The 15,567-nt window shown below is 41.8% G+C and overlaps 1 protein-coding gene across 8 annotated transcripts in view; it reads left to right on the forward strand.

Moving 5' to 3' along the window:
- Positions 1 to 15,567, forward strand: part of LOC105023017 (protein shisa-6) — a 63,712-nt gene that overhangs the window by 8,776 nt on the left and 39,369 nt on the right. For all 8 annotated transcript variants that reach the window (XM_010891867.4, XM_010891868.4, XM_020046204.3 and 5 more), the window contains exon 4: positions 3,315 to 3,416. In XM_010891867.4, the coding sequence (XP_010890169.3) occupies positions 3,315 to 3,416 (102 nt within the window). The remainder of the gene's footprint in view (positions 1 to 3,314; positions 3,417 to 15,567) is intronic.

The following is a 15,567-nucleotide window of genomic DNA, read 5'->3' on the forward strand; positions in this document are numbered from 1 at the left end:
TAAGGTTAGTGGTCTAATTTGTGACTCAACAACAGTACTTTACTTGGCATTTATAGTTCTATGGTTATTTTGTTGCTCAAACAAATAGCTAATGGATGCCTATTTGTACAATTTAAGCTTAGTTTTTTTCTCTCTCAACTCAACTGTGTGTGTTTGTTTGTGTGTCTAATTTTGAGTGGGTCTCTGTGCATACCGTGCGCGTGCGTATGGGAGCATATTTGTGTATTTGTTTGTTCATTGCCCGGAGAGATCTGCAACACAGTATCCATTTGCCTGGATTACAAAATGATGATTTCATTAGTTTAATTAAGTTTTGATTCGCCGATAGGCAATTTTCATAATCAGATTCACTCTGCACTTTTTTCACCACAAAGAGGCCCTCTACATTTTCTGTTTTCCTAATCTCCCTCCAATTAATCCTAAAACTGCATGGTTATACCATTCCTCCCTCCCTCCCACCCTCCACCCACCTCCCCACCTACTCCTCCTTCCTCCCCTCCCTCCCTCCCTCCCTCCCTCTGGGTTCATCATCACCCCCTTTTAAAGGGGAGTTTTTCCATGCCTCCTGTGTGCACCTGTATCCAACCTCAGCGTTCTGGAGACCAGGCTAATTGCCCCAGCAACCACTTCTCATTATTAGAACTTATTATGCAGGGCCACCTCTGAACCCAGAGTGTGTGTGTCTTTGTGTGTCTTGTCTGTCCGTGTGTTTTGTGTGTGTGTGTCTTTGTGTGTCTTGTCTGTCCATGTGTTTTGTGTGTGTGTGTCTTTGTGTGTCTTGTCTGTTCGTGTGTTCTGTGTGTGTGCTCCGGAATGCCTTTGTGGTTGGAATTCTTTATGCTCTAGTGTGCAGAAAGTGTGTGTGTGTGTGTGTGCGTGCGTGCGTGTGTACTTTTTGTGCATTCATGTGTGTATATGAGGGGTGTATCTGTGTGTGTGTATTTTTAAGTGTGTGTTTCTTTAATATGTAAGTCTAAATGCAAGCATAATCCCATGTGTATTAGAGGTGTGTGTGTTTATGTGCATGTATGATTCTGTATGTATGAGAGAGGTGTGGGTGGCATTTTAGGTGTGAGGTTAGGATAATTAATCTCAAGACTTTTAAGCATAGAAACCTACAGTAACTCTGTTAAATGCTGTTTTGAACAATGGCACCATGCATTCCATACTGTGTTCTCTAGGTAACAATATTTCACAGGCCATTTCAGCCCATGGGTTTAATGAGCGGTCAAAAGTGCTTGAATGAAACAGGGTATTATACAGTATAACGTGTAGATTTGTTGTTACAAAGGCTAAATGCTTACTCAGCAGGGAATGTTTATGGACAGAGATAAAGAAACAGACAGAGGGTAGGAGACAGACAGAGAGAAAGACGAAGAGAGTGAGACAGAATGGATGAAAGACAGACAGAGAAAAACAGACAGAGACACAGGCAAACATTCATACAGATAGAGAGACATACATGCACACGAGATGGACAAATAGACTGAGACAGACAGATACACAGACAGAAAGATACAGACAGAGACAGACAGACGGATACAGACAGAGACAGACAGGCAGAAAGATACAGACAGAGACAGACAGATATATAGAGACAGACAGATAGATAGAGACAGACAGATAGACAGGGACAGACAGATATATAGAGACCGACAGATAGATAGAGACAGACAGATAGACAGGGACAGACAGAGAGACAGAGACAGACAGATAGACAGAGACAGACAGATATATAGAGACTGACAGATAGATAGAGACAGACAGATATATAGAGACAGACAGATAGATAGAGACAGACAGATAGACAGATATAGACAAATATATAGAGACAGACAGATATATAGAGACAGACAGATAGACAGGGACAGACAGATATATAGAGACAGACAGACAGATAGATAGAGACAGACAGATAGACAGGGACAGACAGATAGACAGAGACAGACAGATAGATAGAGACAGACAGATATATAGAGACAGACAGATAGATAGAGACAGACAGATAGACAGAGACAGACAGATATATAGAGACAGATATATAGAGACAGACAGATAGATAGAGACAGACAGATATATAGAGACAGACAGATAGACAGAGACAGACAGATGGACAGAGACAGACAGATATATAGAGACAGATAGATAGAGACAGACAGATGGACAGACAGATGGACAGAGACAGACAGATGGACAGAAACAGACAGATAGTTAGAGACAGACAGACAGATGGACAGACAGATGGACAGAGACAGACAGATGGACAGAGACAGACAGATGGACAGACAGATGGACAGACAGATGGACAGAGACAGACAGATAGTTAGAGACAGACAGATGGACAGACATGTAGACAGGGTGCTGACAACGCTGTAAAACCACTCTACCATGTCAACGAGCCCTGTCCGGCTCTCTGTGGTAAAGCTTTATCACCCTTGGAGTTGGACAACCTTGCCAGTCCCTTGTAGCAACACACCGCCAGGTCTCCTCCTCGGTCCTCAATTCAATCATCTGATTATTCACATTCTTCTGCTTCATAAAGGAATAGAGATCCTGGGACTACAGGGTAAGATAAAAGGAAAAACAAAAACAATTCTGGTCGTGAATTTACTGTGCCTCTACCAGCTCCCTACACTTGTTCCACACAGCGGTAGTTGGTGGTGAAAGTCACGGTTCTGTATTTCAAGGACGATAAATTGGTAATGCATAGCCTTTTCCCTGCAGTACTTCACACTGTCTAACCTTAAAGAGTTGGCTATGGAATCAGTAAAAGGGGATTGGGTTTGAAGAGGTTCTTTAGATTCAGGTCAGGAATGTGGTCTGCCCATAATAATGGCTAGACCGGAAGGATCTGTTATGGTTGTGTGTGTGTGTGTGTGTGTGTGTGTGTTTGCAACACTATCACAGTAATGGAAGGGGAGGATAATACAGATTTTTTTTTTAGAAATGGTGTCTGCGGTTATGGCAACCCCTGGGTCTTAGCAGATGCAGTGTCTATACATATATTCATTTAAACAGGTTGGTCTCCGTCGCTGCCGTTTTCTTCCATTAGTATTTTAAAGGGGGGGTGGTGAAGGGTTCTGATAGCAACAGTGATAGTGGGATTAATTTATGACGGGATCTGGAGTGGCTGTTTCCTGCTCATTCAAATGAAAAGGATTTCATTAAAGTTGCTCGACCAAAGATGTATTACATCAGTAGAAGAAATGCCTGGCAAGCAGGCATCCTTTGGAAGACCTCTCCTCGGTCTGTTCGCACCACCCTGTGTGTTTGCACCATGTTCAGGTTTGGGACTCAGTGATTGGCTTTTTCAGGTCTCCACTATGGGAAGGAGAGTGTCCGCGGCAGTGGAGGTCATGACCTTCATACCTTCATCTCCTCTGGGTTCGTCACGCTGGGCCGCGGCCAGCCCAAAGGTACAGTACAGCACTTTCTATATCTGACCTATCTCGTACCCTCTAAACCTGGTCTACACGACTCTATCTAAACTTGTACCCTCTAAACCTGGTCTATATAACTCTATCTAAACTTGTACCCTCTAAACCTGGTCTATATAACTCTATCTAAACTTGTACCCTCTAAACCTGGTCTATATAACTCTATCTAAACTTGTACCCTCTAAACCTGGTCTATATAACTCTATCTAAACTTGTACCCTCTAAACCTGGTCTATATAACTCTATCTAACCTCTTATCCTCTAAACCTGGTCTATATAACTCTATCTAACCTCTTACCCTCTAAAACTGGTCAATATTACAATCTAAGTTCTTACTATCTACACCTGGTCTATATATTGTAATTCAACCCAACTTCTTTCCGTCTGAACCTGGTTTTTAACATTCTAACCTCTTAGCCTCTAAACGTGGGCAATCTAACCCATATCCGCAATCTAACCCATTACTCTTCTCTCATAAACAGTCCAGACAAAGAGGCTCCATCTGCTCTGTCAACAAGTACTATTTTCTTCTGCTTTTCTGTCATTCCCTCTCTAATCCCTCCCTCTTTTCACTCCCTTGCCGTCCCTCTTTCTCTCTCTGCTTTTTTCGATCTTTCCTTCCTTTATGTGTTTCTCTTCACTACCTTTCTCTCTATTCACGGGGGGCTCTGTCTCTGTAACCCAACAAACAGACAGTCATTTCTACCTTCACCCTCTGTTTACGCTGTGGGGAGTTTTTCTCAGTTTCCCAAAACGGGTTTTGTATTCTATGGTGACTCTCTTCCCCCAACTCGTCTGTGCTGTAGGCAGTACATTATTAAGGGTGTACATCTTTGTTTGATGCCAAGACTGGGGTACATTAAATATTTCCATGCTTAATTTCCTTTCATCTAATTAATAGAAATGTGTTCCTATATGCGCTTCTTAATTGGATGCATAGAAAAGCCGTGCTGTTCCTGTCTAACGAGCTTGCAGTGTGGGGTAGAACAGATGACCCCGCCGGGGACTGTGCATACACCCACAGAGGACACGCTTGTGCCCATTTACACATAAGCACGCGAATGCACGCACGCGCGCAAACACACCTCCTCCAGATGGATGTTATTAGCTGGGCCTTTAGTTTTCCCCAGGGTTCTATACTGATTAGTATGCATCCCTTTAGACTGTCCTGTTGTGATTCATTCCCTTCCATTTAGTTCCCACTTATCACACACTGTGGACATTCCACCTCTAGAGGTTGCAACGCAACTTAACGTGATGTGCGTGTAATTATTTAGCATTGTGAATGTGTTTGTGTGGATTTGCTATATTGTTTAGATAAATGCATACGTGTTTTTTTTCTTAGCACAACTGAGTATTTTCTTCCCCCATATGACGTCTGATACCAATATGGCACGCGCATTGGAGATGTTATGTCAATACACCCAGAATCCATCTTCATTGTATTCTTTACCTCAGATGAAGAACATGTCACTGCTTTGATATGTGCGTCTCTGCTGGATTGCACTGTGTAGATCCCCATATTTGGCTGGTGCCTGGTCTGTTGTCGGTCATGAAGTCTGTTCTCTGAAGTGCTAGAGGGAAGGCTGGAGGCTTGACAAGGGACCAGGCCAGCAAAGCGTGATGCTCTAATAAATGAACATCTCTGTCATGGTTTGGCTTTGCTAACTAACTTCAGAGGAATGGAGATGGTGGGATGGAGAGAAATGAAGAGAGAGATGGAGGGAGGAACAGAAAGAAGGATGGACAGGGAAAGGGAGAGGGATGAACATTGACTATATCGCTGTATTCATTTACTAATTCACACCATTCTGTTCCATCTGGGAAGATTCTCTACTTGGCTTTTGTTCTTTATTGTTAAAAAAATTACCAGTCTATTTCTTAGCTCGGTTTTTTGTGTCAGTTTGTTTTTGTCCCTGGGGTAGGACAATTCACGATGGTGTTCATCCAGAATGGCTCCAGTGTTGCAGAGAAATACGCTCTCTTTCTTTTTGTAGTTCCTCCATGAGTGTTGAGAATTGCAGTTACATTATATATCTGCATTCATTTTTTGTTTTTAGTTGTTTGTTTTTTTCCAACAGACAATGCTTCCATCCCCAGCTGTACGTTTGTGAAGCAGAATAGTTTAACAGCTGACATTTCTGTGGTCAAATTTGTTTTATAACAGTGGGTAATCTTTGATATTTTTCACTGCTGAACAAACACATTTTCAGATCTTACTCTTTAGAATTTATAAAAATCTCCTGGGCTAACTTCAGAAAAAATATGCCAAGTTTTGTGACAGTTATATTAGTTCTGTATTGGGTGTGTTTCTGTCTCTATATAACTTTCTTTTTGTCATGCACTCCCACTCTCCTCCTCTGTCTTGCTATTCCACCCCATCCTCTTTCTCTATGTCAGTCTGTCTGTCTGTCTATGTCTTGCTATTCCACCCCATCCTCTTTCTCTATGTAGTCTGTCTGTCTGTCTGTCTGTCTTGCTATTCCACCCCATCCACTTTCTCTATGTCAGTCTGTCTGTCTGTCTTGCTATTCCACCCCATCCACTTTCTCTATGTAGTCTGTCTGTCTGTCTGTCTGTCTTGCTATTCCACCCCATCCTCCTTTTTTTCAGCCAATCTGTCAGTCTGTCTGTCTGTGTCTTGCTATTCCACCACATCCTCTTTCTCTATGTAGTCTGTCTGTCTGTCTGTCTGTCTTGCTATTCCACCCCATCCTCCTTTTCTATGCCAATCTGTCAGTCTGTCTGTCTATGTCTTGCTATTCCACCCCATCCTCTTTCTCTATGTCAGTCAGTCTGTCTTGCTTCCTCCACTGTTCACATGGGGCTCTTTCTGCTCCTGTTAGCCTGAGGCAGATAGAGTATCTATCCTGAAAACAGAACTAAAACTATTTAGGACATCCCTGTAATATCCTGAGGTTCTGTCATAGTCTCTTAGACATCCTCAGGGTGTCCTCTGTTCACTCAGTAAAACCGCACGGACGGAACAACAAGATAAATCCCCTGCTTATCTTTGATTTCAGTTAGAATGCTATCATTTGATACTACTGTTAACATCCCACTAATGTACATTAATGGATGGGCAATACTTAACTAAGCAGAGATCAGTGATCACCTTACTCAAGCCAGCCTTCTTAGGACTGGACCTCAGTCTCTGAAATGGAGGAAAACACTTAATAATTACTAGGCTGTGGCTTAGGGCTATAACAGCCCACTAAGTCACGCTATTGAACAAAGACAACAACATTTCCTGATTTAGTCAGATTTCCCCAAATGTGAGGAAATGGTCATGATCCGGATTTCAGGGCTGCTGTTGAATTAGCAAACGTCTGTTCAGCTCATTTTAATTACAGTATGTGTGTGTTTGTTGTTGTTGTTTCCTTGGGTACAAAAGCAAAGGTGAAAGGGGCTTTACTTAGTTATATACCAGCTGGAAGCATCTGTCTCTTAGGCAGATGTGATGTGTTAACCTGAAAGGACTTTATGGATGTCTTACTCCATAGCCTCTACTCAGAGTACAAAAACTAAATTACATAAAGGCTAACTGTCTTAACCTTTTACAAAATGTATTTGTGTGTATGTGTGTGTGTGTGTGTGTGTTTGTGTGTAGTCAAAAGTTTGGACACACTTATCCACAGGGAATATACAACATTTCAAAAACATTATTTGAATGCATATTTCACCTTCAGAAATGTATTTGGGAACACACATTCATTTAAAAATATATTTTAAAGACAAAACATGTTGAGAAGTCTCCAACGTGAGTTGAACGTCGGCAGCTTAAACGCCCATACCTATTCATAATGACCTAGGTCATAGGCAGTAGGAGCTCACATTGCCCCTGGTGGGCCCTATAGATTACACTGTCAAATAGCCCTCCTCATACACACTGACACTCTTTTCAAACCCTGATTTGTGGCTTTTCACACATGCACACGCACACACTATGCACACACACCCACACACATACACACACTGTGCACACACACCCACCGACACACACGCACACATACACAAACACACGCCAGGAATACTGGTCTGTTCTCACTGCCATGTACCTCCAGTTGCCTTTCACTGTTGGCTTCCTGTTTTAACTCCCACTCACTGTATTCCTGTTTTAACTCCCACTCACTGTATTCCTGTTGTAACTCCCACTCACTGTATTCCTGTTGTAACTCCCACTCACTGTATTCCTGTTGTAACTCCCACTCACTGTATTCCTGTTGTAACTCCCACTCACTGTATTCCTGTTGTAACTCCCACTCACTGTATTCCTGTTGTAACTCCCACTCACTGTATTCCTGTTGTAACTCCCACTCACTGTATTCCTGTTTTAACTCCCACTCACTGTATTCCTGTTTTAACTCCCATTCACTGTATTCCTGTTTTAACTTCCACTCACGGTATTTCTGTTCATTGGAGTCGTTCAACAGCTACAATCAATCAATCAATCAATCAATCAATCAAATGTATTTATAAAGCCATTTTTACAACAACAGTTGTCACAAAGTGCTTTTACAGAAACACCCGGCCTTAAACCCCAAGGAGCAAACAACAGTAGTGTTGAATTTCAGTGGCTAGGAAAAACTCCCTAAGAAGGCCGAATTTTAGGAAGAAAGCTAGAGAGGACCCAGGCTCAGAGGGGTGACCAGTCCTCTTCTGGCTGTGCCGTGTGAGATATTAAGAGTCCAATTGGAATAATTAATAAATGCATGTGGGCTAAATCCAGAGTCTATTTAAATTTAGACTAGGTCAGAAGTATGACCAGATGGACAAGGACAGGGACAGCAACGGGCCCCCCAAACCAGGTACTCCGTAGGTGTGGACCAGGACCTCATGTCCTCCTAAAGTTTCAAACGGGAGGAGACTGGGAAACTTCAGAAAATGCATTCCTCATATCAACAACGATTTATAGTGGAGAAGGAGAACTTTGTGGGGAAGGAGAACTGACCCAATCCCCCAGCACAATAGTATAGCAGCGTGAGACCTTGGAACTGAGACAGCTACAGCCATCGCACACATGCTAATGAATTGGATTTCTACGCGTCGCCATTTTCCAGGTCCTTCATTGATTCCCATGGAACGCCAGGTCACTCCCGGTCACTTCCAGGCAGTGCACAACCCTACAGGACCTTGACCAGCCTGCAGGGTCAGTGGCAACCTGCCAGCCAGTCGACAGGCGTTTATGTTGCTACATAAAGCTTTCCGTTTTAGGCTCTGTGTTGCGTGACACCATAAAAGCCTGCCTCTTCTTGTAGCTGTATGAGGACAGGACAGGACAGGTGTCGTCTGAGGGTGAGGAACCATCTGTTCCACAGTCTAGGTGATCTGTGCTGGACCTCTCCCTCTCTCTGTCTGAACCTGACTCCTCCCGGGCCTCTCCCTCTCTATCTGGACTTTATCTCTCTGAGACTCGGACACTCCTGTCTCCTCCGCCATCTGTCTGGATGACCAAGATGCCTCTTTCAATTCCTTTGCTCTTGTTGTTTTGTCCTGGCCTGTCTCCAAAAGGGCATGATATTCCCTATGGTCAGAGCCTTTATTTATCAAATAGAATTTGAAAGTCTGTTTCTATACTGTGAATGGGAAATGGTGACATTCAACCATGCCATTGCAATAGATCTTACCTACTGTGATATGCAGTATCAAAATAGCAGAACTCTGTTTAAGTCAAACAAAAACGTTCTACCCAGCGTTCTTTCTTTTTTCTTTATTCTTTTTTTAAGACGATGAAAGTGAAGAGACGGAGAGGAGTTTTATTTTTTGCTGAAAAAGCAGCGGGTCAGATTCAAACCCATACTGCAGCAGTACGAGTCTTGACGGCAGCTGGACCACCCGAGGCCACGGTCTCCAGTCATTTTTTCGGGAAACATACAGTATCTCCAGAAAGAAATCATACCAAAGCAGCTCTATTCTCTCTGGTCCCTTCAGTAGTGATGATGAAATGCATTTGCAAGCTTTCCATGACAAACTGTTATCTAAATTGGAAAATAATACAAAGCTTTGCACGTGGACAGTATGTTTAGGAAGCTTTTTTTTTTTTTATCTTCAGTAACTGTCCCAAAGAGACGTCACTGCAGTGCATCACTGTCACATTATAACCAAGTGCTTGATACTTATTTAGCTAAGCTAGGAAGTCCATAGTGAATTAAGAAACCTCAGAGCTCGGTAGCCAGATTGAAAAACATGTCAGTTACGCAGAGACATTATAACTCCAATCCACCTTGATTGATTGAAATGTTCCACTACAGTCCAGAGAGCAGATAGATTGACAGCTAGCTAGGCATGCAAATTCGATAAAGCATTCAAATTCAACTTAGTGAATTTCATTGGTTGGATACAGTCATTTTAATTTCTTCTTCCATCATGTCTGTCTGTAAGGATGATACGACATTCAGCTATCACCGGAACTGTCCTGAATAGAAGTAATTACTTTAGACAAAGACCAAATCCCAACCAGCTTTTTCTTACCTTATTACCTCAACATGCCCGGTCTTATTTCTGGTTAGTGATGGACTCAAATTGGTTTTCATGACAATGGATGATTGTTTTTCTGAATATTATGTGGTTCTGCTATGATTAACATAAAGAAACCAGTTAGTGTAGTAGCAGAAGTAAAACAGGATGTGAATGGTTTTAGCTTATGATACTCCTAACTTCAATTCTTGCCGAAAGGAGGACACAATGTACTCATATATATTATACCCAATGTGTTGCGAATTTACAAAAAAAAAACACAGTGAGAGAAGAAAAGCATGTAAAAAAAACATAGCTTTTTGTGTTGTGCCCTCCTGACAGCTGTTTCACTGTAAATCTTTCGGACTTTTTACTTTCAGAATTATGATGATTCCCTCGTTGCCAAAACTCCCACTGCCGTTAAAACACTCATCTTCAAGATGCAGATGAATCACACATAGAATGAATCAGATTGGGTAAAACAACAACACACTGTATCATCAGACTGCATGATTAAAAAATCTGGGCTGCACCATGCCTTACACTAAAACATCCTCCTCCAACAATCGAAAGAAACCGACAGTGTCGTCACAGAGACAAAGACATAAACAACAAACAGGAAGAGCCTCCTACGATGTCAACACATACCCACCAACTGCAGAGATCCTATCTTTATTCATTTCTATGACACACTCTAAATGTCAACCCAATCAGCCACCTTCCTCCTCCTTTGCAGCCTCACGGTTTAAAGCTGTGAATGCAGGACATTTTCTGTTTATGTTAGCCCACTGAAAGGAGACAGATAAATAGAAGCTCTGGGAGCTGTAACGTAATCTTTAAGGTCTCAGGCTAGGTTTCTACCATATGAAAAAGGGCATTTGATTGTTACCTGTCTTCTCTGCTTAACCCCATCCCCCATATTAGAGGTTACGGTCTGGATGATGGGGTCACTGACCTGTCAGATGGGCCCTGTACAGAATACTAAATGATCTCCTGCTAATAAGGGCCTTGATGGGGCCGGAGCACTCTCGAGCAGCTAGGAAGCAGCTAGGGTTTAGAAGATTCTTATCAAACAACTGATGAAAAGAGAATGGTAGACACCTCAGTCTTTAGTGTAATGTGCCTGGTTTTGATATGCATCTTTCATTCAGACACTGTCCTGATCTTGTCCTGATCTTGTCTGATCTTGTCTTGTTATTGTCCGTTCAAACATTCATTATAAGTTCTGACCACAGTTTGATCACTGTGTTCATTTTCTATTGGTTTAATCTCTATTACCAGAAAGTAAATTCATCTCCCACCCTTTCATGTTTCAGTTCTGGTGGGAACAGGACAGCATGTTTCTGGTCAGGGCGGGGGCACTAAGCAAACCATCCCATTTACCAACCAGAAAGAATTTGCCAGTGAGATGTCAACCATTGGGCTACCCCACACCGAGACAGAGGTGATTAGCAGAGAACAGTCTCCCAGCCTGGATTGAATAATTATGGAGTGTATTTCTAAATCGGATGTCTCCTTTCCGTACGGTCACTCACTGCAGTACTGCAGTTTTGGTGTGCTCCCCAGCAAGACAAAAACAACTACAGACAGGGGCATTGACAGATAAAAAAACGGACGATGCAACTCCATCAACTCGACTGGCGCCTGTGTCCGACAGAGAACGCACAGTCTCGCACACAGTCTCGTTGACCTGTTTCTTTTCAGAGTCTCCGATATGGCGCTCCTGTCTCTGTCGTCAACAGTTGTGTTTGCAGTTGTGCAAAAGTAGGATGGAAGAAAGCATTGTCTTCCCACTTGGAAAAATCTGGGCTAAACCGGAGTAAATATGACATATTCTTAGTTTTTTCTGTCCATTAGAGGTAAACACCTGTCAGAAAATTGGTGGGGCTACAATGTAGGCAAGATCAGGACAGAGAACACATGCCAGCATCAGGTACAAATGGGGCTTTAGTTGCCCTTCGGTGGTGCATTCTCTGATGAATATGACGAGCAGAGGACGTGGTGTTGGGATTGAGGGAAAAGTGTGTGCGTGGGGAATTAATTGCAAAGTTGCAGATAACTGACACATGGGTTCAAGTAGGTAATTTTTTTTCCCTCTATGTCAGGTTTTACCTCAAAACTCAGAGAGGCAAGAGAGGCTGGTTTTGGCTTGATAAGTCCAAGTTTGTTATCCACTCCTGGGAAGGTGCGTGAAGAGATTATCACAAAGAGAGAGCTCTTCAGGGCTGGAGAGGGGAAAAGAGAAGACAAGTCTATGTTTCAAATGCACAGGAAACACACACGCTGTACAATTAAGTGCTGACTTCCAGGTTCCCCCTCAACAATTATCCACTTCATAATAAACATTATTAGCAGTTAAACCAACAAGACAAAATACTGAAGTATTTTCTAGTGTTTATGCACTCAAATGTATTCTGGACATTTCAAAACAACCTTCTTCCACATCCTTTCAAGACTTTTCCCAGCTACAATGGGACGCCTTACAACAGCACCCTAAGCTGCAGTAGTGTGAGATGTGGGGCGAGAGGAGAGGGGACAAAAGGGAAAATGACTGCTAGTTGACAGGCCTTTTATCATTTCCCTTCTGTTGTGGTCTGTTTGAAACAAGCAGAGCTATTTGTCTGGCACTATGGTGGTGAAATAAATTGACTTTTGTCTTTGACAGGGAGTTCTGAGAGAGAGAGAGAGAGAGAGAGAGAGAGAGAGAAAGAGAGAGAGAGAGAGAGAGAATCAGACAGACAGACCTGAAGAAAATAAAATAGACAAAATGTGAGAGCTGTATAAAAAGACAGAGTGAGAGAAAGGACAGGATGCGAGAGGAGAGGACAATGAGGAAGCTTTGATGCTGGGATGTTTGCTCGGTTTGGAAGACTACCGATCTAATGTTCAACATCAATCAGGATGCTCTCCTCTTCTCCTCTCTGCTGCGCTGCGTGGCAACTTTTATCGCTGCTCATTAAAGTAAGTGCAGATATTTTATGCATCAGTTGAAATGCGAAGAGTTTTTCATGCTAATTTCCCTCTTTTAGATTTGTTATTCATCATCTTTGAGTCAACTGGGCCCATACACAAGTGTGCTGTAGAAGGAGCAATACTCAGCTGTGCAGTGTTTGTCAGTGCTGAAAAATCACATCTCTTGGCTGCTATTGCCGCTTAAAGCTGTTTAGCAGGTTTTAAAATGTTTTGATTTTATTAGGATCCCCATTTGCTTATGCCAAAATCAGCAGCTACTCTTCAATAAAAAAAATTAACATGGCCCCATAAAGAACATTTAGGGACACCCACAGTGCATCTACTGAGCTACTTTAAGGTACTTTTATTATTATTATTATTATTATTATTATTGACGTTATAATTTTACAGGTGGGAGAGGGGAATTTGAAACGGGAGATGATTAGTTGGCTGTGATGTTATTAGGACTAGTTCCTGGACTCATTATTCTGTAAACAGACCATTGCACATAGCTTTTGCAATTAGCACCATTGCTCTTAGTTCAGAAGACATACTGTACATCCTCAGTCAGTTACACACAATGACGTTGACAGTGTGGGCACCTTACTCTCCCCTACTGCCATGCTTTTGGTTCTCCCAACCTCGTTGCATTGACTTTAAGCCTTGAACCTCGGTCTTATACCTTGCTTTGTCATGGAACACAGCCGCCTTGAATCAGGTGGAGTTGTCCTGAAGCAACACGCCTTTTACTTCCCCATGATAAGAAATCAGACATCATAAATCACATAGAACCACCTCAGGGGTTTTGCCTATCCACTTATGTAAGAAATACTGTATAAGGGTTGTTTCACCACTTCAGTGCCTTTTAACAAATGTTACTTTAAAAAAGTATTTCAGCTCATTTTAATATTATAAAGAGCACATGTTATACAAATGCAATGAAGTCATTTATTTTACTGTCATTGCTTTATTCTGGCAATAAATTACCAACATAAAAATTCCAACATTGTTACAATAACAGTACTTATTTCCTTTAGATCGGTTTTGTAGTGTGCAACTATGAACACTTACAGTAAATGTTCCAGACTCCACTGAGTCTAATAGGCAAATTCATTTGTTGCCCAAACTGTACAGTACAGCTCTACCAATAGCTTTTGTTAAAATATATTATAATACTGATCCAAAACAGATTAAAGTCACAGACAACATTTTCTTCCCTAGCTCTTAAAAAAAGCTCTTTGCAATTTAATACATGGAATGGCTTCTATTGGTGGATTCTGAAAACCCAAATGGACATTAGGGGAAAAAACTGGAAGTATCTTCTATTAACACACATGCAGCTGATTTTTTGTTCCCCACCAACTCAAAGTTCTTACCCAATGCCAGGATGAATGATAGACTGGCACATGTGCGCTGCTACAACACCCTACTGTAGACTGTGGCTTACACACTTTATTAAGGTAGATTGATAACATAATTCACCTACTAAAACGTGAATGCAACCGTGAACACAGCTGTCAAACCAAAATAATGTAAACTAATAGCTTAAAGTATTTTACCTTATCAAAAATACTGAATGGTTGTTTACATAAGACTGACACGTGATGCAAAAGGAACGAATCAATCTGAAATAAAAAAAATAGTAGCCTACTAAGTACACTTTTGAGGCTATATAAAAACTATTAAATTAAAACTATTAAATCAATAAAGGCATGACACTATTTTTATTTAGGCTAGTTCTGTTAACAGCAATCAAAAGCAAATTGAGGTTCAAAATGGGTTTCATTTCAACACATAGAATTTTGCTTTTAATTACACTTACACTGAACTACCTCAATTTAAGGGATACACGCCAAATTATGTCCAGACACGGACATCGTGTCATTGCGTTAACTCTCCACGTCCAACTCCAGCCTGTTTCGAGAAAATGTTTTAACTTAACTACCAATGAAATGAGTAGACTGAGCTACAAGCCAGAAATCTGTTGTCTGATTCAGTGTTCTCTGATTCAGCCATGTAGATGATTATACACAAACACTTGTGTCAGGACTGTCAGGATTATTTATATCAAATATTTTTTGATAGATGACGGGCACATGGGTGCCTTGTGGGTGGTGTGGGCGTGTACGCAACACCAGTGACAGAGATATTTATAACAGAACATAATGATGTTGTACTGTCTTGGGGACAACATGTGACTTCTGAGGCCATTTCATTTAATATAAGAGGTCCAACATTCAAATTCATTGTTGACACACCATTTCTACTTAAAATAGGACACAAATGTTTCATTTGGTTCAATATTTTGCCGGTCTGTCTCTCTGTGAGGAATGTATTATACTTATTTAGTTGCGTTCTTTTGATGGAGACTGCATTTATGGGTGACTAGAGCTCGGTCTTTGCCCCTCTTCCAATCGCCAGAGGATGGAAGCTCTGATGAGGAACATTTCAAGACCCACGTGTTCCCGGTTTCTCTTGACCCGTGACAGGTCCTGATGAGATCCCTCCAAATGCCAGGACCGGTCTGTAAAATAAAAGGAATGAACTTGTGAACTTTGCACAAATATGTATCCCCAGAAGAGGTGTCCTCTAGCAGGATCCCGTGTGAATGCATTATAAGATGAGAGGAGTCTGGCAGGCAGCATGGCACCCCAGGACCGTCGGGTTGGAAGGGGTTACAGCACAAAGAGCCCAGAGTGCAAAAAACGGCTGGGGTACAAAG

This window comes from Esox lucius, chromosome 5 (assembly GCF_011004845.1).
Source record: "Esox lucius isolate fEsoLuc1 chromosome 5, fEsoLuc1.pri, whole genome shotgun sequence".
In the NCBI taxonomy this organism is placed as follows: Eukaryota; Metazoa; Chordata; class Actinopteri; order Esociformes; family Esocidae; genus Esox; species Esox lucius.